The sequence below is a fragment of the Fukomys damarensis genome, unplaced genomic scaffold, assembly GCF_012274545.1.
Source record: "Fukomys damarensis isolate Sample0158 unplaced genomic scaffold, DMR_v1.0_HiC HiC_scaffold_14, whole genome shotgun sequence".
Taxonomy (NCBI): Eukaryota; Metazoa; Chordata; class Mammalia; order Rodentia; family Bathyergidae; genus Fukomys; species Fukomys damarensis.
The window spans coordinates 37,311,642-37,337,421 of NW_022900926.1; the positions used below are offsets into that span (position 1 = coordinate 37,311,642).

General features: G+C 43.4%; 1 protein-coding gene and 1 long non-coding RNA gene across 5 annotated transcripts in view; one reads left to right on the top strand and one right to left on the bottom strand.

The window, feature by feature from the left end:
• Rps6ka2 (ribosomal protein S6 kinase A2) overlaps window positions 1-25,780 on the top strand; it is a 347,571-nt gene that overhangs the window by 242,858 nt on the left and 78,933 nt on the right. For all 3 annotated transcript variants that reach the window (XM_033763325.1, XM_033763326.1, XM_010610556.3), the window contains 2 exons: window positions 13,346-13,462; window positions 19,699-19,780. In XM_033763325.1, coding sequence (XP_033619216.1) covers window positions 13,346-13,462; window positions 19,699-19,780 — 199 coding nt within the window. The remainder of the gene's footprint in view (window positions 1-13,345; window positions 13,463-19,698; window positions 19,781-25,780) is intronic.
• Window positions 2,707-25,780, bottom strand: part of LOC104852772 — a 38,581-nt gene continuing 15,507 nt past the window's right edge. The window contains exons 3-5 of one of the 2 annotated variants that reach the window (XR_777582.2): window positions 11,566-11,669; window positions 5,211-5,412; window positions 2,707-2,884 (exon numbers count right to left, since the gene is read on the bottom strand). This is a non-coding gene — a long non-coding RNA (uncharacterized LOC104852772). The remainder of the gene's footprint in view (window positions 2,885-5,210; window positions 5,413-11,565; window positions 11,670-25,780) is intronic. The other variant, XR_777583.2, reaches the window with a different exon arrangement.

The window sequence follows — 25,780 nt, forward strand, 5'->3', positions numbered from 1 at the left end:
ACCCCCCCCCCCCCCGTGAGGACCATTCATTCTAAACAAATCTTGTTTTTTTCCTAAGCATTGTCATGTATTAAGAGATTTAACCCAAAAACAGAAAGTGGAATAAGCATAAGTAAGTGGCCATTTACCTCTGATATCTGAGTTTAACCTATGTGAGAATCTTTAATTTAGCAGTATGATGCTGGCATGTGTTCACGTGCTAAAGACAATGAGACATTAGATTTTACCCTGTTAATGGAACCTGGTAGACCAGGTCACAATGTTACCGCAGAGCCCATAGAAAGAGCAGCCTGAGCTTCTGTGGCTGTTGCCAGGGTAACAACTGCACTCATAGGGATTGTGGGTAGTGTTGACCCATCACTCTGAGCCATCAGAATCAGCTCTGGTCTTCTCTGGATATAGGAAAAGATAGAACTTTCACTTAGCAGTCAGAATAGTATCCTCAACTGGTAGGTTTCCTAACAAAGTTTCCAAGCCACTCTTTAGTATAGGTAAGTTTTTGTCTTCCCACACGCAGATACTCATCACATTTTGAGATTTTCCCCACCATCACTAGAGTCTCACCTGGGCCAGACACATGATCTTGATGTTGTACAACACACATGGCTTCTGCCAGACCTCAAGCTAGGAGAGATTCTTAATACTTTTAATATGATTTATTTGAATTTAAGAATTGTGTGTAATGGTTTAAGTGGTATAGGAAGTTCTCTAGTCCACATCTTACCCCACAAGTAGGTGCTGTCTCATCATGATGGTGAGGTCATTACACAGAGGATTTCAGAAATTAGTGATGAGGATGCTTATCTGACACTGTTCTATGATGCTTTCTTTGATTCCTGCACACTCATTGAGGAAAAACTGTCCACTAGGCACTTTGCCCAGTAGAAGAGGACACAACAGAGTAGAAAACAGGCATCAGTACCAGTGTGTCCTGTCCTAAGGGGCACTCTATAAATAGGGAGTTGCTACATCTACACCATCTCGGTTCTCCTGGAAGGGCTGGCCAGGCCAGGGGGCCTTCTTTCTAACTGTCTCACATGTCACTGGGTAGGAAGAAGCTTGAAGAGATGGGATCCATCTGTTATAAAGGTTTTGTTTTGTTGTATCTTAAAACAGAGTCTTGCTATGTAGTCCAGGCTGGCCTTGAACTTACTATGAAGCTTAGGCTAGCCTCAAATGCTTAGTGATCCTTGTGCCTTAGTCTCCTGACCACTGGGATTACAAGCATGTGCCATTGTGCTCAGCTCTGTTGCAAATATTTAATCATCCAGAGTCTTTGTAGCCCATACAATAGCTCCTTAGATCATCTATGCTTGGTGTTTGTGAATAACCATGGAAAGGCTGATCTTAGGAGTAAGTTGTATTTTACAAAGGAACACCATGCTGTGTAGAGGAATTCGCTTTGTCACTTTGCTTGGAATTTGCCTTTGTTCACAACTGTTTGGTGTTCTGTAATTTATGGCTCATGTTGGCAAAAAACTGATGTATGTGTTGATTTCAACACTGATGTATGTGTTGTCCCCATCTGAGTTATTCTTTTGTGCCAAACTGCCAACTGTGCCACTTCTGCAGCCAGAGTGCTGGGTGACATAACATGAAGCGAGCGGATGGGGCCCCCATGTCTAGTGTTTGGGGGTTTTTTTACTACAGTGTTTCATAGTCTTTTATTTATTTATTTCTTTTTTATTGGTTTTATTGGTACTTTTTAAGTATTTAGTACAGTTACATTCATCATTGGGATCGTGTACCTTTAGATGACAGTTCTTGGTTTTTAGAATGTAAAAGAATTAAGTTGACTATAAAAAGAAAGAAAGATGGTTATTTAGTTAACTCTTTTGCATAATGGTGTTTTGATTTCTGTGTTTTTTTATGAAAGTTTATGATTTTGGGAATGCAGAGAAGATATTTGTATATTCCTGTTGAAGTCATTGAACTTAATTCTGAAGTTCCTGGTTGCTTTCTGTCGAGTTTCTATTTGTAAGAATGGTCAGATTAGGAAGGTAGTGCATAGAACAGAGGCAGCTACATGCCACACCTGTGCAAATAGATGCTCTGCTAACAAAAGATCATAGCAACCATCTACGTTCATCAGGAACCTGGGAACTAGCGGAGATGAGAGTGTGGACACTGCCGTGAGTTTCACATTTACATATTCACCTTGTGAATAGAAGCCCCATCCCCTGGGCTTGCCTCAGAACTAAAGATTATGGATCCAGCCCATAGACCTTACAAAAATGACTGCCATCGATATCACTGGTGTTACTACTAATGGTTGTGCAAGAAAGAAAAACCTTTACTCTTCATACCTAGAAAACTATTTAAGAGAAATAAATTTATTACATGCAATTCAGTTGTCTGATTAGCTGTAGCAGACAATAATAGTCTCTAATTTTATTTTAGATAAATTTTTTTGTCATTGCCAGTAAACTGATATCCACGCATGTCACCCCTCCCAGGGGGGAAAATTCCATTAACTCGCAGCTTCTCTGCCCTGCAGGAAAGTTTGTGTAGCTATCCATATCACACAGGATTCTGTTTGCTTTCTGTTCCCTGGTTGGAAATTCTGTATTAATATGCGAATGGAGTCTTTCCTGTTGTGCATTAAAATTCTAATAGCTTTAAAAATATTGAGTCATACATTTTCACCAATTAGTTTTATTCTTTGTATCCAAAAGTGCTATCCAGATTCTTTTTCATTGGCTTCCATCTTTTTTTTTTCCTTCTAGCAAATTATCTGATCCTACTTGTTTTTCAAAACTTGCAGTTGATTTTGCCTAAATCTTTCCAGCATATTCCAGTGCGTCTGCAGATGATAGCAGTGAGTACAGTGTGGGAGCCCATATAGCAAGTGGTTTTCTTATCCAGAAGACTGTGCAATCTTGATCTGTTTTATGTTTCAGGAAAAGAAATTTAGAAAACAAAGGAATTAATCATTTATATTCTCCATTACTATCCCTTTTAATATCTTGATGTATTTCCATGAATATTTTCCCATAAAATGTCACAGTAATAATATACATAAAATCTATTTGACTATCTTTAAAAATCAAACGATTTTAGATTCATTCATAGGAAAATGGATGCATATTGAGGATATACTCCTAAGTGAAATAAATAAGTCACACATGTATAAATACCGAATAGTTTCTCTGGTGTGAAAAATTACAATGGTACATAAGGTCCTAATGATATCATTGACTATTCGAAATAGGAAGAAAAGGGCTAAAGGTGTAGGGAAAGTGGGCAGGGTAGGGGAAAGGTAATAAGGGAAAAGAAAAAATGAGAAAATGAAAAAAATGGAAATAAAGTGTTTGTAAATGGGGAGGGGCAGAGGGGGGAAGGGAGGGCAGGGACAAGGGGAAAAAATGAGAACCATGACCTGTCATGTAAAGGTACAAGATCCTGATGATGAATGTAACTGTGCTGCATACCTAAAATGCACCAATAAACTCAATGAGAGAAAAAAAATCCAAATGCAAAATCTTTTAATATTGTCTTCAAAATTATTTTTAAAATACTTTTATTTTAAATAATTGTAAGTCATAAGAACCTACGAAAACTAGTAGAGAGGGACTCTGTCTACTCTTCACCCACCCTAATATTTTGTATTTCTTTAGGATAAGATAAAACTAGGAGTTTGACTTGTAGTACAATCAAACAACCTGCTTCATTCAAATTTCATCAGTTTTACATATTCTCATGTATATATAGGTGTGAGTGTCTTTGTGTGCAGTTCTCGTGTGCTAACCTTTTAAGGACATACACCATATTACAACTGTCTTACCTCTGGTAACTACTAATCTGTTATTCTCTGTAATTTTGCATTTCTAGAATGCAACATGCATGCACTGAGACTGGCTCTTTTCACTGCCATTCTCTAGAGACCTGAGCAACTAGCTGTGACCACCTGTAATGTAGTTCATTCCTCTCCATTGCTGCCTTGTATTCTGAGGCCCTACATGCCACAGTCTAACTGCTCAACCACTGAGGCATCTGGGCTCTTCCAGTTTATGTGTTACAACTGAAGCTGCTGTGGACATTTATGTGAAGGTTGTCGTGTGAATCTAATTCTCATTTCTCTGGGATAAATGCCCTAGAGTCCATTGCTAGGATGCGTGTCTGAGAACATGTCTCTTTTTAGAAGAATATGACCAGACTTGTCCAGAGTGACTATTCCATTTTAGATCCTATTATACATCATTTTATTTTCTTTATGTGTTTTAGAATAACATTATCCATAGCCACAAAAAGTCTCACTCAAATTTGTTAGGAATTATGTTGTCTAAGATCAGTTTGTGGAGAGTTAACATCCTTACCTTGTTAAGTCCTTCAATCTATTAACACAGAACGTATCGACACAAGGGTCTCTTCATTACTTACATCTTTGGTTTCTTCCAGTAGTTTTCTGCAATTTTAAGCATGTGGATACTATGCATGTTTGATTCACTAATACCTAGGTGTTTGATTATACTGGTGTGAATAATTTGAAAGACAGCGTAAGCTTTCATTTGCTGAATGCATCATAATTTTCTTACTTTTCCCCATTTGCTGGACATTTCTATTGTGTCCTATTTCCTCACTCTTCTCAATGACACTGCAGCAACAGCACCCTGTATTTAGATGTTTGGTAACTGCTGAGGTGCATGGTGCCTGGGTCAGAGGCTAAGCACAGGATGCCTCTTGGTGGAGTGCAAGACCTGTGTGCAGAATGAAGGTGCCTCCCAATCTTCACAGAAGACTGGTGCTTTTTATCCACATTGCTTTTCCTAAAACACAGACTCACTGGCCTTTTAGATTGGTCCTGCAGTGTGGCTGACTGACTTCATCATAATTAGTATAAAATCCTTTATAAACACAGTTGTTTTCCCTGGAGCATGAGCTCATGATGCCGTCTTCCCCCATGAGGTGAGCCATGCTATGTCCTTCTCCTCCAAGTGGCCTCTTACGATCCTTTCCCAGGTGTCCCCATTTAATGGTGTCTGGATGCCTCATCATTATTTTCCACCTAAGATTTGACCACTGTCACCCAGACCACAAGCTGATTGTCTGGTGCACCACTACCACTGCCCGGGCAAGAGCCTTTGTCCCTGCTTTTCAGAGGAAGGAGGGTGAGCATAATTATTCCAAGGATAAGACTTTTGCAATCATGTCAGACACTTTTGATCACTACTAATGTGTATTTGTTGGACCATTTTAAAAAATTTTATTACCTAAGTAGTTTTCCTCAGTACTACCCCAGTGACCTTTCTCTGTGTCGGAGTTGTTTGCTGAGGTGCTCAGATGGGGAGTTGTGCCTGGGGTCCGTTGCTGGCTGGAGAGAAGGACCAATGTCATTTAGGCTTAGTTGAATGTTGTTCTTCTAATGGATATCTGAATAACCAGGTCAGTACAGCCACTGTCTGTACCCTGTACCTGAAATACAGAGAGCACTTCATTTGAGTGAATAGTCTACCTTCAAAGTCTTTGAAAACCAGCTGTTCACCAGATGTGCCTTTTCTTTTTATCTCATTCACCTGACATTTCCTTACTCTGTTTTGTAAGAAACATCACACTTGTCAACACATTGCCAAACATTTACCAAGATGTTGACTTTGAAAAAGAACAAGGATATCACATCAGAAATATACAGATAAATGAGTGTGAAGAAGATGATATTAGGAGAAAGTGTATTTTTGTCTTATCTGGTAAGGAATAAGAAATTTACTTGTCTCTGTAAATCTCACCGGAATTTGACAGTAAGTTCCTTACTTACACTGATCATGAAATTCATCATTATATAGGTTTGTCATTTGTGACTTAAAAACCTACATTACCAGTTTTCTCTCATCTCTTGCTGAAGATTCATACTACAGACTCAAAGCCAAAACAAAGATGTTTAGCAAGAATAAGGGAAATAGAAGAGTGTGATTTTCTAATTAGAGTGACGTACCAGCCTAAGTAATTTCCTGTTCTGCACACAGCAGGCATGCACCCTGGTGCTTCTGTCTGAGATTCCTTCTTGGTGTTACTCTCAAAACTGTGCTCAAGAGTGCAGATCTGTTTAACCCCTCAGGCAGCATCTCCTGCCCTGCAGCAGATGTCCCACATAGGCCTACCTGTCCCATAGGAAGCTTCTCTGGCACTCCTCTTTCCCATCTGCACCCAGCTTGAAGTGCTTGGGAAATTGTTCCCTGCATGCTAACAAATCCACGTGAGTAGATAACTCTTCATCTCCTCAGGTCAGAAATGACTGTAAAGCACATACTTGGAGGTACAACTAATGCTACAAAGTGGAAAGTGCCGAGGTGCCATAGCGATGGTTTCTCAGGGGGATGTTCCAGCACATTGCCTTTTCAGTAAGCTGGACACTGAAGGACTGACAAGGATCAGCCCACCCAGAAATAGTTCTGAGTCCCTTCTGGGTGTCTGGAGGAAGTGCAGGACCTGCTCTGTGGTGTCTAGCAGGGAAAAGCAGTTCTGTATAAATGAGGCTCCATCTGCTAGAACCCCAGCTTTCAGAGCCTCACTGTATAGGTGAAACTACCAGCAGACTGAGGTTCACGGAAGGATGGAAGGAAGACAGTTTGAGGAGCACAGACTATCAGCAGGGGCAAAGGAAGACAGAGCCAGTGAGGAGGGTAGAGCTTTCATTCAGAAACCAAGAAAATGGGACAAGGAAGATTTACTTTGCCCGAATAACTAAAATCAGTTCGGGTCAGAGAGGAGAGAAGACTGAGATTCAAGTTTGAGTAGAAAGCAAAGAGTGGTTTTTGTCAGTCTTCATGTTCTCTTCTCTGCAGGGCCCTTTTGCCGTTATGGTGATATCCCAGGATGGTGCCGTTAGCTGAGGTGAGAGGGAGGCCTTGGCCAGTGGCTTCACTAAGACTTCTCTCTGAAGAGGGAGCCCTCAGTCCAAGGCCACAGGCACAGCCCTTGTTTCCTGTCATGCTTGTATGTAATTTTGTACCACTCCTGTGCTCCTAATCTTTTGCAAGAAAAGAGAAGAGGTAACATTCCCACTAGATGAAGAGAACACAGTCGTGTGGCTACAATTCCAGGCCCTCAAGAATTCTGCAGCATCCCATTGGGCATCACTAGGGCTGGAAAGTGGATGCCAAACAGCCAGTCATGTCTCTGTTCTTTCTGTGTAGTGTTCTGTGTCACCCTCCTGAAATTTCAGAGCTTCTATCTACTGTCTTGACATTTCATCCAACCCTTCCTGTTCTCCTTCCTTTCCTTCTCTTACCTGCTTTCCTTCCTCCTCTGATTCTGCAGCAGATCTATTCTGAAATAAAAGATCTTTGTTTTCCTTAGAGTCCTACAGGCACCCCCATGGCCAGCCTTGTTTTAGCTCTTGTTTGTACCAAGTGGCTCAGCTTGAGTCAAGCCTTTTGGAGATGTTGAAGACACCATCTGCAGAAATGGTTTTTAAAAAATGGACTGGACAAGTATAGTTGGCCCTGTGATTTCAAGTTATGCTACTGTTGCCAGTGAAAGGATACACATGTTGAAGTTTAGTGAGCCACATAAAGGGAGTTTAGCAAGCAGAGAAAACCTGGACATCAGTGGCCCTCATCTCAAACATTCCCTAGGTCCTGGCTAGAGCAGATGCCTCATGGCCTAGAGTGTGAATTCTGCACCAAAAGATCTGAACTCTGCTTGTGGCTTGGACATCTGGCTCCCTGAACAAGATGCCCACCCCATCTAAAATATGGCTCCTTTTGTTTCTTAGAGTGTGGTTCAAACATCTAGTTATTTTTCCATTGTAGGAGTAATATGTACTCCTGGAGGGTGCTCCTAATGAGCTGCAATGTATATTGGTACAGTGAGCTTTACTGGTAAAGAAGACCCCAGACTCTTATGTCATCAAGTCAGCATGGATTGAGCATCCCTGTACTCTTGGGTTTACTTGCTTTCTTAATGCTTTCTAGAGGAGGCTAAGAAGCTACCCAGTAGGTCTTCTCTCCACTATCAAAGCTTTCTGGAACTTAATTTCCAGCAATGCAGTACACCTGGTGTGCCAAGTCCTCAAGCACAAAACAAAAATTCTGGATGAAAGTTCTTTTTAAAACTATGAAATGCATTTGTAAGTCTAGGTGCTAGTGAGACATACTCAAGCCAAAACCTTGGTAAGAGCCAGAGCTCACAGGAGGAAGACAAGCAGCCCTTTTTCCTGGAGGACAGGTGACTGCCTATGTAGTTTGAGCTTGGGCCAGGGGGCCCTGTGACATGCCTCAAGCTATCTCCACCCCACCCTCATTGCCCTCTGGCCATCCTGCACAAATTGGAAAACTCAAGTACATGTGCATGTGTTCCATGTGCACACACATGCCTTACATACACCTCATAGCACACGCAAGTGTCTCAGGACTCTTCCCCATGCCCAGCCTCTGGAACTACAATGCCCCAGCTGGATGTGGAGGTGTGACAGCATGGTATCACAGTGAGGGGAAAAGACCTGAGACAAGGTGGGGCCCCAAGGAGGGTACTTCATGGAGGTAAAAGGGACTGAACCCTAGGAAGCATGATATTAGCATACAAGGAGATTAGGAAAGAACCACCAGGAAGCAGAGGGTTGGAGGGGGGTCTAGAATCCAGGAGAAGAAAACACCCTAGGTGGGTGGGTGGTCAGAGCCAAGGAGGACTGAATCTGACCACTAAATCTGACACAGGATATGGCAACACAGGGGATTTGATAGCTCAGCGACAGCCCTGGTGAGTGGTGGAATCCAGATTATAAATGTAGCAGTGGTCATAGCTCGGGATCCCTGTCAGAGAATCCAAAGCGAAAGGGCATTGTCTGAGGACTGGTGATATATCTCAGTGGTGGATTGCTTGCCTGGTTGCCAGCCCTGGGATCTGCATTTCCAGCCAATTCCCTGAGCTGATTGCCAGTGAGCATCATTTCCAGGCTGAGAATCTCTAGACCAAGGTTTTCTTAGGAGAGCATGTCACATTTTGTGCCATGAAAGGGCGGATTGTGTGTTCCATCCTTGAACTTTTATGGCACGTCGGCATCTTGATGAGCTGAGGCATGGGAAGGTCGGAACTCTCCCCAAAGCCAGACTTGTGGCCACCTACTTCTTGCTGTGAATGTCTTTAGTTACTTGTGCTGTCATGGCTGCCTCTGTGTCCTGAATCAATTTAAAATGTTTACCTTTCATGTTCATTTTCACTTTTGGGAAAACTTACAAGTCACACAGTGCTAGGTCTGGTGATTAAGATGGATAAGGATAGACTATAATGACTTTATTTGGAGCAGGCAGCAGCACCACTGAGCTAAATCCCTGGCCCTTATAATGGCTTTATTTGAAAGAAATTGCTGTAGACATTTTTAATCACATCAGGATATTGAGGTAACTATGAAAAGACACTCACAAAAGAGGACGTCCAGAACTGTTTCAGAAAGTGGCAAGGACGATGGGATACGTGGTGAGCTTGAAGTGAGGGGGAGATTAATGAAAGAGAAACAAATGGTTTGGAGCTCAAGGCCACCCATGTGGACTGCAGGCCATGTGAATCAACAGCAGCCTGGTAAACAAGGGGGTAACTCCTGGCAGGCTGCTCTTACCTACCTCTGGCATCCTGAGTGCTGAGTTATTTACTGATTATTATCTCAGATGGCAACTCGAATAAAATATTATTCCTGTCTCATTTTGAAATTGTATTTTTCTTTCCTCTTTGGGGGACTGGTCATTTTATCTAGAACTTGATGTGGGTTTGAATGGCATTCCCTTAGGAAAATGAAGCCTATTTCTAAATCAGCTACATACACAGCACTAGACGTTTGGATTTCAACACAGTACCTATGAATGATATTTTTAAAAGTAACTTGAGAGATGTAGAGAGAGAAGCTGGTTTCATCAGTATGAATGCAGAACTCTTTAAACCTAAAGTATAGCCCTCATTATTCCCTTTTTCTATTGAGATCCTTTGTTGTTAAAGACCTTATTGATCATTTTTTCTTTGTGGTACTGGGATTGAGCCCAGGCCCTTCATTCTGAGCTACATCCCCAGCCCTTGTAATTTTTTGTTTGTTTGTTTTTTTGTTTTGTTTTGTTTTGTTTTGTTTTTGAGACAGTATCTCACTAAGTCATTTGCCCAAATCGGGTTTGAACTTGCAATTGAATGTGCTAGTATTGCAGGCATGCACCGCCACATCCAGGTACCTCACTGATTTTAAATGAGAAGTTAATGTACTGCACTATTATCAGAGGAGAAATCTGGAGTTTTAAATGCCATCGTAGCAGGTAAAGCTATCTACCTGCTTTGAGACTGTTTCTTGTTCAACAATGTGAATATGCATGCAGAGGAAGTACCATGAGAAACCTATCTTTAAACCTTTGATCTGAAATGTCAAGGCCATGACTCAAGAAGATGAATGGCTGAAATGGAGGTCAGAGAGCCAAGGTTGCAAGAAGCTGGGCTGATGTTCTTAGAAATTTCAGTTGGTGTGAAGCCACTTGAGTGTTTGGCCTGCCAGGAACAGGGAAAGTGGGTGGGAATCTTGAGGGGCTGAGTGTGATTAGGCTCCTGACCTGTAGCTCAGCACTGGCCTGGATGCTACTGGCTCTGCCAGGCAAGCCTGTCAGATGGTGTGTTCCTCAAAGGCAGCCAGGGGACTGTGACTTCATTTACTGTGCCTATGATCCTCTGACCTTTCAAAAGAGCTGCTGAGACTGGTCCAACCACTGTGGAAATCATTATGGAGATTCCTCAAAGAACTAAGATTAGAGGTTCCATTTGACCCAGCCATCCCTTTGCTGGGTATCTTCCTAAAAGAATTAAAAGAATCATACCACAGTGATATATGTACACCCATGTTTATAGCAGCACAGTTTGTAATAGCTAAAACTTGGAAACAACCCATTTGCCCATCAGTTGGAGACTGGATAAAGATGTGGTTTTTCTATAAAATGGAGTACTACTCACCCATAAAGAATGAGACACTAGAATCATTCATAGGAGAATGGATGCACACTGAGGCCATACTGTTAAGTGAAATAAATAAGACACACATGTGTAAATACCAAATAGTCTCTCTGGTGTGAACAACTAAAAGTGTAAATAAGATCCAAATTGTATAATTGATAATGTGAAATAGGAAGAAAATGGCTAAAGATGTAGGGGAAGTGGGAAGGGTAGGGGAAAGGAAATAAGGGAAAAGAAAAAATATGAGAAAAGGAAAAAATGGAAATAAAATCTTTGTAAATAGGGAGGGTTGTGGGGGGTGAGGGGAGGGCAGGGGAATGGGGAAAAAATGAGAACCAAGACCTGTCATGTAAAGAAAGGTACAAGATCCCAATGATGAATGTAACTGTACTGTATACTTAAAAATACCAATAAACTTAATAATAATAAAAAAAGAGCTGCTGAGAAGGAATGATCTAAAAATGTTTCAGAACATAAATGCTGTGAAACCCACTTCAGGAAAGAGTGAATCTGAACTTGTCACCCGTGTCCTTGGCCACATTCTCCCCCACCCCTAGCCAGACTCCGGGTGTCATTGAATTTGACATTCTGCTCAACAGTGTGGTTGCCCGTGTGTTTATATCAATCACTGGAGTGTGCTCGTTGAATTGTTACCTTCCTGGTGACGCAGTTGCTGCATTACCACAGCTGTGTGGCTGGGGTTATTTCAGGAGGAAGGCCAGGATTCTGGCTGACTCACATCCCTTCCCACCTTGGTCCTGTAGGCAGAGGATGGACAGTCTCAACCCATTGTTCTGTGACAGAAAGGTTGCTTTTTCTTATCTAAAGGATAGATAATCTTCCATCCCTTCCGGCCATTGGTAGGTCAGTGGAAGGGAAAGATAGCCTATGTTCTAGAGGGACTTGGGGAATTTTTTGAACTTGGCTATTGGCTTTGTTTTCCTAGTGAGAATTCAGTCACCTGCATCCTCCTCACAGAGCTCCAGCATCCTCTATGACTCCTCTCTTCCCTGTTAGAAATTGAGAGATTTCACCACAGAGTCTCTGGCACCCTGTGACCCTTCAGGTCCAGAAAGACTACATTCTATTCAGTGTCCTCCGAGGTGACATCCCAAACGTGCAGTCTTATCTTGGCACCTGTTGGGTGACTGTGCTTCTAACATTTTTAATCTCTTTATTCAAAAAGTCATGACAATGAGACAGTACTCATTGTTTGCGTTTACAAATTTGAAAAGTATTTTTACAAACATGGCAAATAACCCTTGAAATAGAAATATTTCCTGTAAGGGTCAGAATGGTAATTCCAGAAGAAACTACACAGCCTCTCCTTCCTCTTCTGCTTTTGCAGGTAGGAAGTTACTTGGACATAAGAAACTAACTGCATTTTCCAAACATTGTAATGCCCATGGTCACTACTGGTATTTCATCTGAAATCTTTGCTCTTGCACTGAAATTGTGGGAGGAGGTGTATGACTTTAAAGTTAGTCCTGGCTTGGAGGACCAGCTCTGGCCCAGCAAGCTGTGTGACAGTCGGGGAGGAAAGCTTCACTTCAGAGTTTTGTAAGGAACAGAATGACTGCAGAGAGCCCTGGTATGCACCTCCTGGCAGCTGACTTCTGATGCCACCCAGCACCTCACTGCCTGCACGTCATCTGGGCCACACTATTGGAGATCTGGAAAGGCCAGAGATGGGCGCTTGGAGGAGCTTCTCCAACAAGCATGGGGATTAACTCGGGAATTGGCTGGGCTCTGGTGTGGGGAAAACACCTGCCTTCCAGTTTCCCCATGCCCAAGTTCTGATATGTGTGTTTGGGTCAACAACCTCTGTGGTGAAAATTTGTAGTGGTTTCTGCTAAGGTTTTAGCTTAAAGATGAAGGGTTCCTTTTCCTATGGAGAAATCTTATTTCCAGCCTGGCAGAAAAATCTTCTCTGCTGTTTCTGAAATATAATCTGTAGGATGGCAAGAAAGTGTTTTTCACATTATCTCTGTCAAAAATATCAGGGAGAGTGTGAATGAGAAGGAGAAAGGGAATAGGCTATCTGCATTTCAAAAATGACTTCACTGTGAGAGTCGATCCATGCACTCTGAAGCCAAAGCACAGTCACTCTTGGGGTCATGTTGTTCCGTAGCTCTTGTATTCATCCTTATGAAAATTCCTGCCCAAACCATTAAGACACAGAATGGATTTCCTGGAGAGTTCATTTCCATTTTCCTGTGGCACTGGTCAGACCAAATGACAGAAATCCCCAGAGTAAAGAGACACTTAATGGCTTTTGTGGCTGGCTAGAGATGATGGTACAAAGCTGTACAGGCTGACTTCAGGCTCCAGCACGTCCACAGCGCTTTCAGCCTATAGGGACCTCAGTGGAGGGGAGTCATGGTGGATGGAGGGACCCCTAATGTATTTACCACTTGTCCATGCTCTCTTATAGGAAGAAGGCATTGTGAAGGAGATTGACATCAGTCATCATGTAAAGGAGGGATTTGAAAAGGCAGACCCTTCCCAGTTTGAACTGTTGAAGGTTTTAGGACAAGGATCCTACGGAAAGGTAGGTTAAACTCTCAGATTTGTGCAGAGTGAGTCTTATTCCCAAACACAAAGGACATCTGGGCCAAACATTGTAGGTCTTTGCTTGGCACAGCCATTAATTGGAACCTGTGTACATCAGGGCTATGACCAGGTGGTGCATAGCTGGAATCCCATCAACACAGGGCTGTACCCTCAAAGCCACTGTACATCTATCCCCTCTTCGCTTGGCTTCTCTGGGCTTGGGTATTGAACATGAGCCAATGCATTGTTGAAAGTACATCCTCAAAAGAAACAAAAAACATAAGAGAAATAGAAAAGGAGAAATGCTTCTCTGGATTGAACCACATCTGTTACTCAGGAGTCAAAGGGGCTAGGATTTCAGCCTGGCTTCTCTCTCACCTTCCACATCAGCTACATGGTTATTTTGCCTCTCAAGCCTCCGTTTCCTCATCTATAAAGTGAGGATAATATAACCTGCTTTGGTAATAATGCCACAGGTTAAAGAGACACGAATCCCATCTAGCAGTTGCCTAAGATACATTTGTACACTAAAACTACTTGCTTCTTTTCTTTTTTCACCTCCAAATTGTAGCAATAACAGCTGATTCCTTTCAGGAAATGATAAATATTGGCCTTCATTTAATGCCGCCACATCCATACACTATGGGAAGTCAATGTGTGACTTATTCCAGGTCATAGCTGATTTCTCTACATCCTTGGTGTTCACTGCTGGATAATGTATGTAGGCTCTGACAACTTAATTCCTGGAACACCATGAAGCCAGCCATTCTTTTGATGTGAGCTGGACAACCCTGGCTCTTTAACTTTTTATGAACATTTAGCCAAATCTCCTCACTGTTCACATGACTCAGCCAAAATGGACTTGGAAACAATCCAGTTTGATTCAAGTACAGGATTAAGAGTATGTTCATGTTCTGGATAATCACTTACAGACCACATAACTTTGAATATTTGCAGAATTTGTCTTTTGTTAAGCTTATAAGGTAGAATTATTTTTTCCTTTTCCACATGTGAGTGCTATAAGGAATGTATCGGTATTCAATGATTTTGGGTCTATAAAAATGGCTGTTATTATAGTTCCTGTGGGCTTTATGGAAAGAGTGAAATAAAGATTTCAGTTTCTTATGATGTAAACAGCCATTACCAAAAACAAGATGACAGAGCCTGTTTAAGGTGGCCACGGATTCTATTGCCATTATTCATAAAAGTAGGAAAAGTGCAAGAGGAACCATTCTGTCTCTAAGACCATGATTTAAAAACACAGACAAGGTTCCTCCCCCTTCACTTCCTTTGGAAGGCATTGCCTCAGTCTTGTTCCATGAGAGCAAAGCAATCTAAGTGAATACATGTCAGTAGGTCGCCCTCACTCCAGGCAGGAAAGTGAGACCCAGACATGTCACCATGGGCCATGGCTGAAAAGCTGCACTACCTCTTGTGATATTGTGACTGCTGCAACCCCATCCCAAAGCCACACTTCCGAGGGCCTGGTCCCAGGAAGACATAGATTGCTTCCTGAGCTCCTTGGAATCAGACTGAAGCTCCAGGTGTCCTTTCAGTGACCTACCCAACCAAGAAACTCCCATCATAATGTCCTGCTCAGACGTGACAGGAGAAAATGCTTCAAGTCCAAGTTCCTCAAGCAAATCCTGAATTTTAATTTTGCTTTTAAAAAGACACTCCTTGGAAAATAGCAAGTGAAATACTGGTGTTTAGCAGAATCCTCTAGGAATGAGAATGCTCGTGACTCACCACACGTTTTCTTCCCAGCCTCTGGCAATTTCTAATCTTATGTAGACATATGTCACTGTTATTCGAGGAATAAATGAGGGAATAATGGTCTGGAGGAGACAGGAAGCTCCCGTGGATATTGGACCCCAGACTCTTAACTGGCCAGCACAACTATTACTTTGTGAGATTATCCCTGGTAGCTGGTTTAAGCCACAGCTGACCTGGGAAGTGAGGTCGGGTCTTCTCAGTGCACTGACCTGCACTGGACTCTAGGAAGTAGAGAGGATGAGTGTGGGAGCCTCAGTCCAAAGCTGCCTGGGATAGGTTTGGAGCCAGCATTAGAAACCAAAGCATGCAAAAATACAAATTATATCTGTCCACACAAATGGTATAGGTAGTTTGTTATTAGTGTTTCATAAAGGAAACACCAGTGACAAGCCAGGTACTCTGCTGCCCCATGCAGTCTTAGGCTTGCTCTCTATAAAAGATGCTGCTGTGTCCTTGGGCAGGGGTAACTCTCTTTGTCCTCTGTGAGGGTATCCCTGCATGTCCATCCTGCAAAGCTCCTACTGCCTACCCTCTACCTGCTGCCTCTGCCCTGCAAGTACAGACCCTGCATCCCTAGGACCCCTGGATGACCTTCCAGTGGTCTCTAAATGCCCCCCTGTGGAGGAAGTTGTTGCCCTAACGTTCCTTGCAAGTGCTAGCACTGGCTCAGGACTCACCATGGGGCATTCTGCAGACCACCTGCCGTCTTCCAACACCTAGAGAGCACTGAAAAATTGGCTAAGAGAGCTGAATAGTAAGTTTTCAGATTACTGAGATACCTGGCAACTTGGGGCGATGCAGGATGACATCATGTCTGTCACTGGGCCTTGGTTGTCACTGTCATCTTTGTGGTGTGGAATTCTGAGCTGCTGCAGAAGCTGTTCTAAAAATGCAATGAGGTGGCACGTAGAGCTGGGCTAGGTGTTAGAGATCCAGTGATGACATTTACTAAAATCGCCAGCATTATTTTGGAACTTGCTTCACTACATCAAAATTGATTCCTAAATTGTGTGAGTGGGATGAAAGAGCAAGTGAGGGAAGCAGTACTGTGATGCTAGAGCGAGATCCCTGCTGCGGATCCAGTGTGTCACTCCACTTGTCCCTGGCTTCCTGTTTAAGCGTTGACGGTATTTTATCGTTTATCTCAAGGTGCCATGTGTCTCCTGTTGGGCCTCCTGCCAGCCACAGGGAGCACCTGTCACAATGCCTAGGCAATGCCTGGCATTCAAAGGAAGCTTGATAAATACTGATAGGATGGAATTGTTCCTGTTTTTAAACAGATAAGTGGTCCTCGCTATCAGGCACCTTGTTTGTAAAGCCTGAAATACAATAGAGAAAGGGGGTTATATAAATATCTATGCAAAATTTTATATTGTTTAAACTGAATCATAACTGGTGGCTGCCCACTGCCTATGTGGATGTAGTTTTCAGTTTAAACTTGAGAGGAATGTGATTTCCCTGCTCTTTGAATTCATAAGGTCGTATCTTCTTCTTAGTCTATTTTTTGTTGCTATAACTGAATTTATATAGAATAAAAACAGGGTAATTTATAAAGAATAAAAGTTTATTTGGCTCATGACTCTGGAGGCTGGGAAGTTAAGGAAATGGCAGCAGATCTTCTGACATCTGTAAGGGCTGCATCCTGCATGGTAGAAGGCATCTCATGGGTAGAGGGCAAGAGCAGGTGCAAAAGAGCTGGCTATATTTGGAACCAAGGCACCAGAGAGATCTGCTGATCCATTCCTGAAAGAGCAGCCCTGGCTCACAAGTGCAGCCGGCATGCTCATGCCCTGATACCTGGCTCCACCTCCCACACCATCACACTAAGAACAGAGACTCCGGCACAGGAATTCTGGGGACATATTCAAGCCATAACACCTTATCTTATCAGGGGCTGGATGAAGGGAAAGCAGACAAAATCAACTGTGGACCTTTCAAAGGGTGGACCATCCAAGCCCATCTCTGTGAACTTTGCTCTCTTCTCCTTCCCATCTTGAAAGACGACTTTTGTTGTTGTTGTCTGTCTTCTGGCTACAAAGACACTTGCTCCTGGGGCTCGTATGAACCTCACGGTAGTAGAGTGAAGAGATACTTCTGTTTCCTAGCTAGACTGCACCCAGGATTCAGGCAGCAGCGAAGATACCTATCTAGGAGCAGTGACCCAGTGTCTCTGGCTATGCCATACCTGCAGCTACCAACATAGGAGGTGCAGCCAAATGTCCTGCTTTATCCTCTTCGTGCTCAGCCCATAGGGCTGCCCCCTACCAGGTCAGGGCATGAGTGATCAGTGGCTGCTCCTCAGCCCCCGGGAAACCAGGACTCCCTCAGTCAGTCTCGCTGTCCTCCTGGGCTCCTTGCCTTGCTTCCTGCTTCCCCATAACCCAGTAACATCAGGGGTGAGGGTCAGGGATGCCACAACACTAAAAACCAAGTTGAAGTGATTACGTGAGGCTCCATACATGGCTGAAGGAGTGAATGGAATTATGGTATCAGATGGAAACTGAAACTGTGCATAGCCCTCAGCTTTGCCCTGATTCATGGGACAGAGACACTCCGGAGTTAAGCACTAATGTTTTTCTCTCTTGCAAAATTGCCTCCTTCTGACCACTGCTGTCACGTCTCGGTCTGTCTGTCAAGAAGCTCATCCCCACACACCAAAGGAGTGGTCTTGGCCTAACAGGACATTTTCCAAGATAGGTCCTATCTGCAGTAACTTCCTGGGCTATAGCAAGACTGTGGGGGGCAACAGTCACTGGGTCCTGCAGAAGGATTTGGTGGCTCATATCCTATGCACAGTCAGTATACATGAGGGTGAGCACGGGCTGTCCCCCACATCTGCACCTCATGCCCGTTTATCCATCCATGGACATGTGCACACATGTATACACAGACACTCCACACATCTCCAGAAAAGATAATTCTCAGATGCGGCATGCCCAAAATCCCTAAAGAAGCCGGGCACTATGACACAGCACTATAAATCCTAGCACTTTGAGAGGCTGAAGCAGGAGGATGACAAGTTCCAGCCTTACCTGGGCAACTTAGCAAAATGGGGGGCCAGGGAGAGGGAGAGGGACAGGGAGAGAGATGGGGGTGGGGGGACCTGTTTCTGCTTTTCTATTGTCTCTGCTTGGCATTTTAGGAACAGGCAGGGGCAGCACCAGGGTCAGGAGGCAGCTGAATGGCTTCTGTGGTGCCTGGTGTAGACGTGGAACCGATGTTCGAGCCCCATGAATGCGTGCTCCTGTGCTAGGCCATGTGTCTCCTCGCTCCCTGCTTCGGTTTGTCTTGGTGTCACCCTGTGCCCTGTAAATTCTCCCCCCCAGCCCAGTGGAGCTGGCCTTATGGACCGCACCTCTCTGCCTGTGGTAGAAGAGATTGCCACCCACCCCCCAAGTGCAGGGCTTACAAAGGCTCTGCGTACACGACCAGCTGGGGACTCAAAGTCTGCATGGAGCTAGAGTTCCCCAACTAGGAGGGAGGGAGGCCAGTGCTCTGGCTTTTGAGGCTTGATAAAGTGTATGCTCATGGAAAGAGAAATATAGTGTTACCCTCCAAGTCACACCCCATAGACAGCCACTTCCACCCACTGCTTCACCAGACTCCTGTCAGGTGAGCAGCATTTTGCTAATATTGGCAAATACTTTTAAGAAAGTCAATATTTTCTTCATTTGCATGGAAGAAGGTTTTTTTGTTTTTGTTTTTGTTTTTTCCATAGAGGATATTCTAGATTTTTTTTCTTTCCTTATTGTGTTCAGAAATCAGTAAAATAACTTTAAACTCAGCCTGTCTTACTTTTTGGTTTTACAGATAAAATACTGTTTTTTGAAGGTGGCATCAAATAGCCACATGAGTTTTTTGTTTGTTTGTTTGTTTGTTTGTTTTTTCATACTGGGGATCAAACTTGGGACCTTGTGCTTGCAAAGCAGGTGGCAGGACCACATGAGTATTTTAAGAGCCTCTCAGAAACTAACTCTGTCTGTAAACTTATGCTACCCCCAGCTAAAATTTGGCTAAAGAAAGTTCAAATAAGGGGAAACTAGTATATCTTGACATTTGAGTATAGCCTGTTCTGTGTGGTCTACTAAACTGAAGTGCCTTCCTCAGTGCAAGATTTACAGAGGGATATTTAAAACAAAATAAATTATCTCCTTAAAAACTTCTAAATATTTTGTTCTTCTAAAGTTTCAAAAAGGGAAAGGGCAATACAACTGGCATGAAATAGAAAGTTGATGGTACCAAAAACAGTCAGTGCTTCCTACAAAAATGACAGTATTCAAGAAGCTACCAAAAATCAGAGGAAGCTTTTCCTAGTACCCTAGATGCTGAAGAGAGTTTGGGATTTCCTATGGCATTTATGTTATTGGAATTTTTCTAAACCTTTATGTGTCCCCATGTTAGTCAATAGGAACAATGAGTTTGAAATCTCATCAGTTTCAAATGTTTTCTGCTTCTTAGGTGTTCCTGGTGAGGAAGGTCACAGGGTCTGATGCTGGCCAGCTTTATGCCATGAAGGTCCTTAAGAAAGCCACCTTGAAAGGTAAGGGCCTTATGAAGGAGTTGGCTGCTTTTGAAACACATTGTTGCAGTCTCTACCCCATTATTTGAGGGACCGTGAGGGGTCGCTGATACATTGGTATTCATGATTTCTGAAGCTATCTCTGAAGGAATGTACCAGGCATATTACTCTCTGATTGATAGTAAATGGTGTAAACATTTCCCTGGATATTTAAAATATCCCTGCAGAATCTGCACAGTTTTCAGTAAGGAGCCATATTGCATAAATACTGGTCTCCTGCATATGTTCTGCTATGGAGAGCCACTTGGGGAAAAGAACAGCAACGGGGGAGCAGGTTGTTATGGCTGTGTGGGGAGTCAGCCTGATTTCATTGGTTCAACTGGGTTGCTCAGTTTCACAAAGGATGTGACTCACAACTGTGGCACTTTCCTTTGTTGTCCCCATGACTGGGAGTTAGAAATTCAGTTCAGCAGCTGGGCTCCAGTCTCCTAGCATTCCCACGCACCATGAGGTGTAAGCAGTAAACACAGGGTCAAATTAAAGACATTGCTTAAAGCCATCTAAGCACACAGCCATCAGGCCCATGGCGGCACTGGACTCCAGTACCTACTCTGCTCTGATCAGCCCTGTCCTATCTGTTGGGCAAGGAGGGAATCCTGCCTGCTTAGGACAAGATGCCGAGTGCACACGCCTGCTTCATATGCTGCCCTGCCCCCACAGACAGCACCATGGGTCACAAGGGGTTGCATTCAGGAGCAGGAGTTGCAGGAGGCAGCTCTGTAGGAACAAGAGGGTGAGGTGGCCCTGATTTCTGAAGACAATGTAGCTAACATGTCTGAGTGGTTCTGGGGCTGGCAGAGAGGGAAAGCCAGACAGGTAGCAAACCAGATGGGGTTCACCTAGCCCATCTTAGGAGGAACCAGTGGGGTGGGGCCCTTCCCGCTAGGTGGGGCTCACTTGGCAAGAGCAGAAGTGCTTGTGGTTAAGACTCTGGGGCTATGTAAGGCTAAAGATGTCAGTTGAAGCCAGCACTTAGTCATTTAGGTCGTTATAACACAATGCCCTTGGCAACAGTAAGGAGAGCCATACAAGGAGTATGGCATTCTGTGCCTTCAAGTCACTTGCTGTCCCCCTGGGAAAATAAGATATATATTTAGAGCCACATATAACTAATAATATAGGGCAATAAATTCATGGATCAAATACGAACAGACTAAAAATCTTAGGTATACAAAGGAAAGAACTCTTCCAAGTGAAGTGGTCCCAGAAGGAGTTAGAAGGTGAGACCCAAGGATTAAAGGATGGATGACTATTTCCATAGGAAGGATGGAAGGGAGAAGTCTTTTCAATGTCATTAGCACAATCAGTGGTGAGAAAATGCAAACACCAACCACTCTGCCAGCATAGAGCCATATCACTCACCTGTGTGCATTTGGGGATGTCCTTATAAACACAGGCACTATAGTGAGTCATAGTCTCTTAGGAGCAGAGCTTAGAATTTGGCTTTTTAAACAAGTTGTTCTTGTAATGCTTATGTATATAAGAAGTACTCCCAGGGCATTCTAGTTTATTTTAGGGACTTGGGTTTTTAGTCAAGTGTCACCAATAGTGACATAATTCATGCCATACTGTTTAAACTTTTTTATTGAACAATAATGTTCCTACAATTATCATAACCCAATATTCCAAGATATTCATGGCAATATTATTTTACAGAATCTTTGTTGATGAAAAAATGTAAGAAATGCAGCAACTTTGGACCGTCTATACGCAACTTTTGATGAAATAATCACTTAAAGTTGTCTCATAGAAACAGATTACATTAGACATTTTCTAATTCAGGATCATCTGAATGCCCTCCCCGCCAAAAGCAGACTTTTCTTGCAATTCCTCAAAGGGTTAAGCACAGATTACCACATAACTCAGCTATCTCCCTCATAGATAACTAAGAGAAATGATATACATATCTACACAAAAAGTGTGCAGGAATGTTCACCGGAGCACTGGTCAATTCCCAGCAGCCCCAAGTGGGGATAACTAAATGCCCCCCAACTGGAGGTGGAAAATAGTGTAGTCTGTGGTACTCTCAATAGCATGGATAGACCTTGAAAACAGGGTGTTGAGTGAAGAAAGGCCATACACAGAGCTGCACATCTTATGTGACTCCATTTGTATGAAAGTCCAGAACTGGTGAACCCTGCGAGGCAGAGCCTAGGGTAGTGGCTGCTAGAGAGGGGGGTTAGAGACACGCAGTGACTGTTCATGAGTCTGGGGCTTCTTCCAGGTGAGGAAAATGCTTTAAAATTGACTGTGATGGTAGTGGCAATGTACTATCTCTGAAGACAAGGTTGGTAGAAGCAGAGGCATCTGTTCTTACAATCAGACTGGTCTTGGGGGCCACTCACCCCTCTTGTTTCTATCCAGCTTCTGTGTTGGCCCCTCCTGAGTCTAGTACAGCTTCTCCTTTCCCTTATTCCCCCATTCAGCCAGTGTTCCACCCTCCTGGCTAGAAGGGAGGAAAGGAGGAAGGAAGGAGGGAAGCCACTGTGAGCTTGGGGTGTCCGGCCCTGGGCCTGAGGTGCAGCTTAGGCAGGGGCCAGAAAGCTGTTCTCTGTGCTTAACCATTGCTAAACTCCATCAGGGTTGACTCCAACCTCATTTATGTGTAAAGCATGCCTTCTCTGGGTTTCAGTCTACTTGGATGCATAAACGTTCACATCTGTTTATAGTTCATCCCGTTCTCTTGAGGACAGGCTGCTGAGCAGTCCAGTACAGAACCAACAGGAGACACAGCCATGTCGAGGGCTAAGCATGACACTGTTGGACAACCTGAGTGCCTTGAGTCACCAGTGGGTCACCCACACATGTAGTGCATGGCAGGCAGATTCATGTTCAGAGAGGAGACATAAAAGCTGTGGCTTTGTCTGAATTACAGGATTATAGGTAGCTTTGCTTTTCTTCCCTCTATTTCAAATTTTCAACAATAAAAAGCAAACTTTTTGTAATGTAAAGAACTTTTTGTAATATAATTTGTAAATATTCTAGAACAATATTCTTGACTATATAAACTTGTTTTTTTTTTCACATTTCCAAGAAAGCTTTTATACCAGTGACAAGTTATCTTGTTCTAGATCACAAAATAGAATAGAAGACTTTATGATTGGTTTTACAAAACAGGGAAATTCTTAAAATGTATAAGTATGTTTGTGACCATTACCATTAAAAATTTACAACTTGGAATAAGGGGGAAGATATAAGAAAATGAAAAAATGGAAATAAAGTATTTGTAAATAGGGAAGGGAGGATGGCAAGGAAGGGAGGGCAGAGACAAGGGGAAAAAGAGAAACAAGTATTAAAAATTTACAACTTGGAATAAGGGGGAAGATATAAGAAAATGAAAAAATGGAAATAAAGTATTTGTAAATAGGGAAGGGAGGATGGCAAGGAAGGGAGGGCAGAGACAAGGGGAAAAAATGAGAACCAAGACCTGTCATGTAAAGGTACAAGATCCCAATGATAAATGTAACTGTACTGTGTACCTAAAATGTACCAATAAACTCAAAGAGAAAAAAAAAATTTACAACTTGGGCTGGGCACACCTGTAATCCTAGCACTCCAGAGGCTGATGGAGAAGGATCTCAGCAAGTTCAAGGCCAGCCTGAACTACATAATGAGACATTATATAAAAAAATTTTTTTTTACAACTTGAAGTTAATTAACTCTTCTATTGAAAGGAAGAGCATGTAAAAAATAACAAAAAGAAATTCTTCAAGTTACCCATATGGAACAGAAATGCAAAGATGTTATCTACTGAATTTACCCAATCTCCATTCTGCATTTGCACTATTTGGACAACTGAATGCTCTTTGCCAACACAGAGTGAAGAATCTGCTCAGAAATTACAGGAAATAGGAGAAGCTGCTGGATGTGGCCCTGGAATGTGCCCTAGCCCTCATCCTGGCCCTAAGCATCACTTCTCACTGGCCCTGGGAGTTGAGCTTTTCTTCATCTGCTAAACCCTCCTCATGGTAGATAGGAAAAGCATTGAGGTTGATATCTTTGACCTTGGCCAAAAATTCTAGAACTTTCTTCTTGTTGGTTTCAGCGTGGGCCCTTGGACCCCACAAGAACTTGAGAGGAGGATCAGTCTTGGGCAGTTGTTGTTACTATAGTTACTGTTCCTGAACCAAATCGTCAGTGGTGAATTTCCTAGGCGCCCCATAAATGAAATGCTCCCTCCCAGGAGAAACCCTGTCCCACTCTGCACTTACCAGGTGACTTCCTCACTGGCACATTTGCCCGGAATGAAGATGAGCCCCAGGTTGGATATCATCACCCACCATCCCATGAAAGATGAGACCCAGAGTAGGGACAAGAAATGTGAGTGGCAGGGAGGGTCCACTTCCTTCACATAAGTGCCAAAGACTGGTTGTATGCACTGGAAGATTTCCCTGAAGCTCATACTTTTTAATGATTGCAGTTCTGCCTTGGTGGTCAGCTCCTTCATTAGATATTCAAGAGCCGGGAACTCTACCAATTCAGCTACCTTACTACCTATGGCATCCGTAATCAAGAACTCAGTGTCTGGCAGGGACAACAAGGAGAATGAACTCTCCCCTTGTTTGCTGCCCCCATGGAAACTTCCATGGAATTGGTTCAGTGGAGTGGTAGCCATGGTGGTAGCAGGAGAGGAGCCTCCCTCAGGACACTGAGGAGGACCCAGCATTCCAGCCTCAGAAATCTCCTCTACAGTGCTTTGATCTGAAGGGTCTTCCTTATGTTGGTAATGGTTTGGAGATCCAGCCATAAGGACTCTGGTATAGGACAGCAGGCAAGAGCTCAGTGATGGGGACTCAGAGACCTGGATGCTTGGCAGATCCTGGCCACCTCCCTCTCCTGACCAGGCATGGCTCCTCAGCTGACCTGGTGACCCATTGCATACCAAGGAATGACCTACCTGAGCATATACCCAAGAACAGGTCACTGGTTCTAGGAAACACAAGTCGATGGATGTTACATCCAGTAATGTGCGGGATGGGAAAACCATAAAATTGTTTTCATATTGTGAAAATGAGCGTAGAAGAATGGAAAAATACTCCATTTCCTTGTGTTCCTTTCAAAGTCAGCTTGAAAACTAAATTCTATTTTATATCCTATGCCACTTTAGCTTTCTGTAATGGATCATCACTAAGGAATAGGAATTTTTTCTAGAAATCTCACTGGAGCTCATTTTCTCAAGAGAAGAGAGCTTCACAAAACAGAGCACTGTATGTGGCAGCCGCAGGGTCTCATCACAGGGCAGAGACCACACAGGGAGGAGACTGGTGTCCTCTGCCTGGGCTTAGCCTGGGGAAGTCACCCACCCTCCCCGACTTGAGCCACCTCCACAGGGAGGGAGGAAGAAGAGTCTACTCAAAGGAACATTTACATTAGTTTTAGCTCTAACACCTCTGAGTCTCATTAACCTGAGTTATTCAAATGCCCTATAGCTCACCCCCCAAATCAGGTCCCCAGTTTGTAAGCCAGCTAATAACCCTGAATAGTGGGGTGGAGAGCAGAGGAATGCACTGTAGCCAACCACCACAGTGACATTCCCTTCTCGTCAAGCACAAAACCCCACAAATACAGGCAGCCACCCGAGGAAAAATGCAAGGCACTTGAATTGTACCATAATTCTGGAAAGGGAAAATGAAAAGGGGGCGGGAGCTTGTGGAAATAATTTTAAAACTCCAGATTGTTTCTCACAAACGTGGGTGATTATCATGTGTGCAGGGGGTGGGGGGCTGTTGTCAGTGGGAGTCCACTTAACTCGGCATGGGCATCATGGATAGGATAATAGTTTCTGACAGCTCTATTTTACCTTTAAATGGGCTTGGGGTGTCAAGCACAGCCCCCTCCTTTCTCTAAAGAGATGACACATCCTTCCTAAGGGGATGTCACCTGCTTTCAGCTGGGGAAAAAGAGCTGGCAGGCATGTCCGCCACCCACCACCCACCACAGCTCAGCACTCTTCCCAGTTCA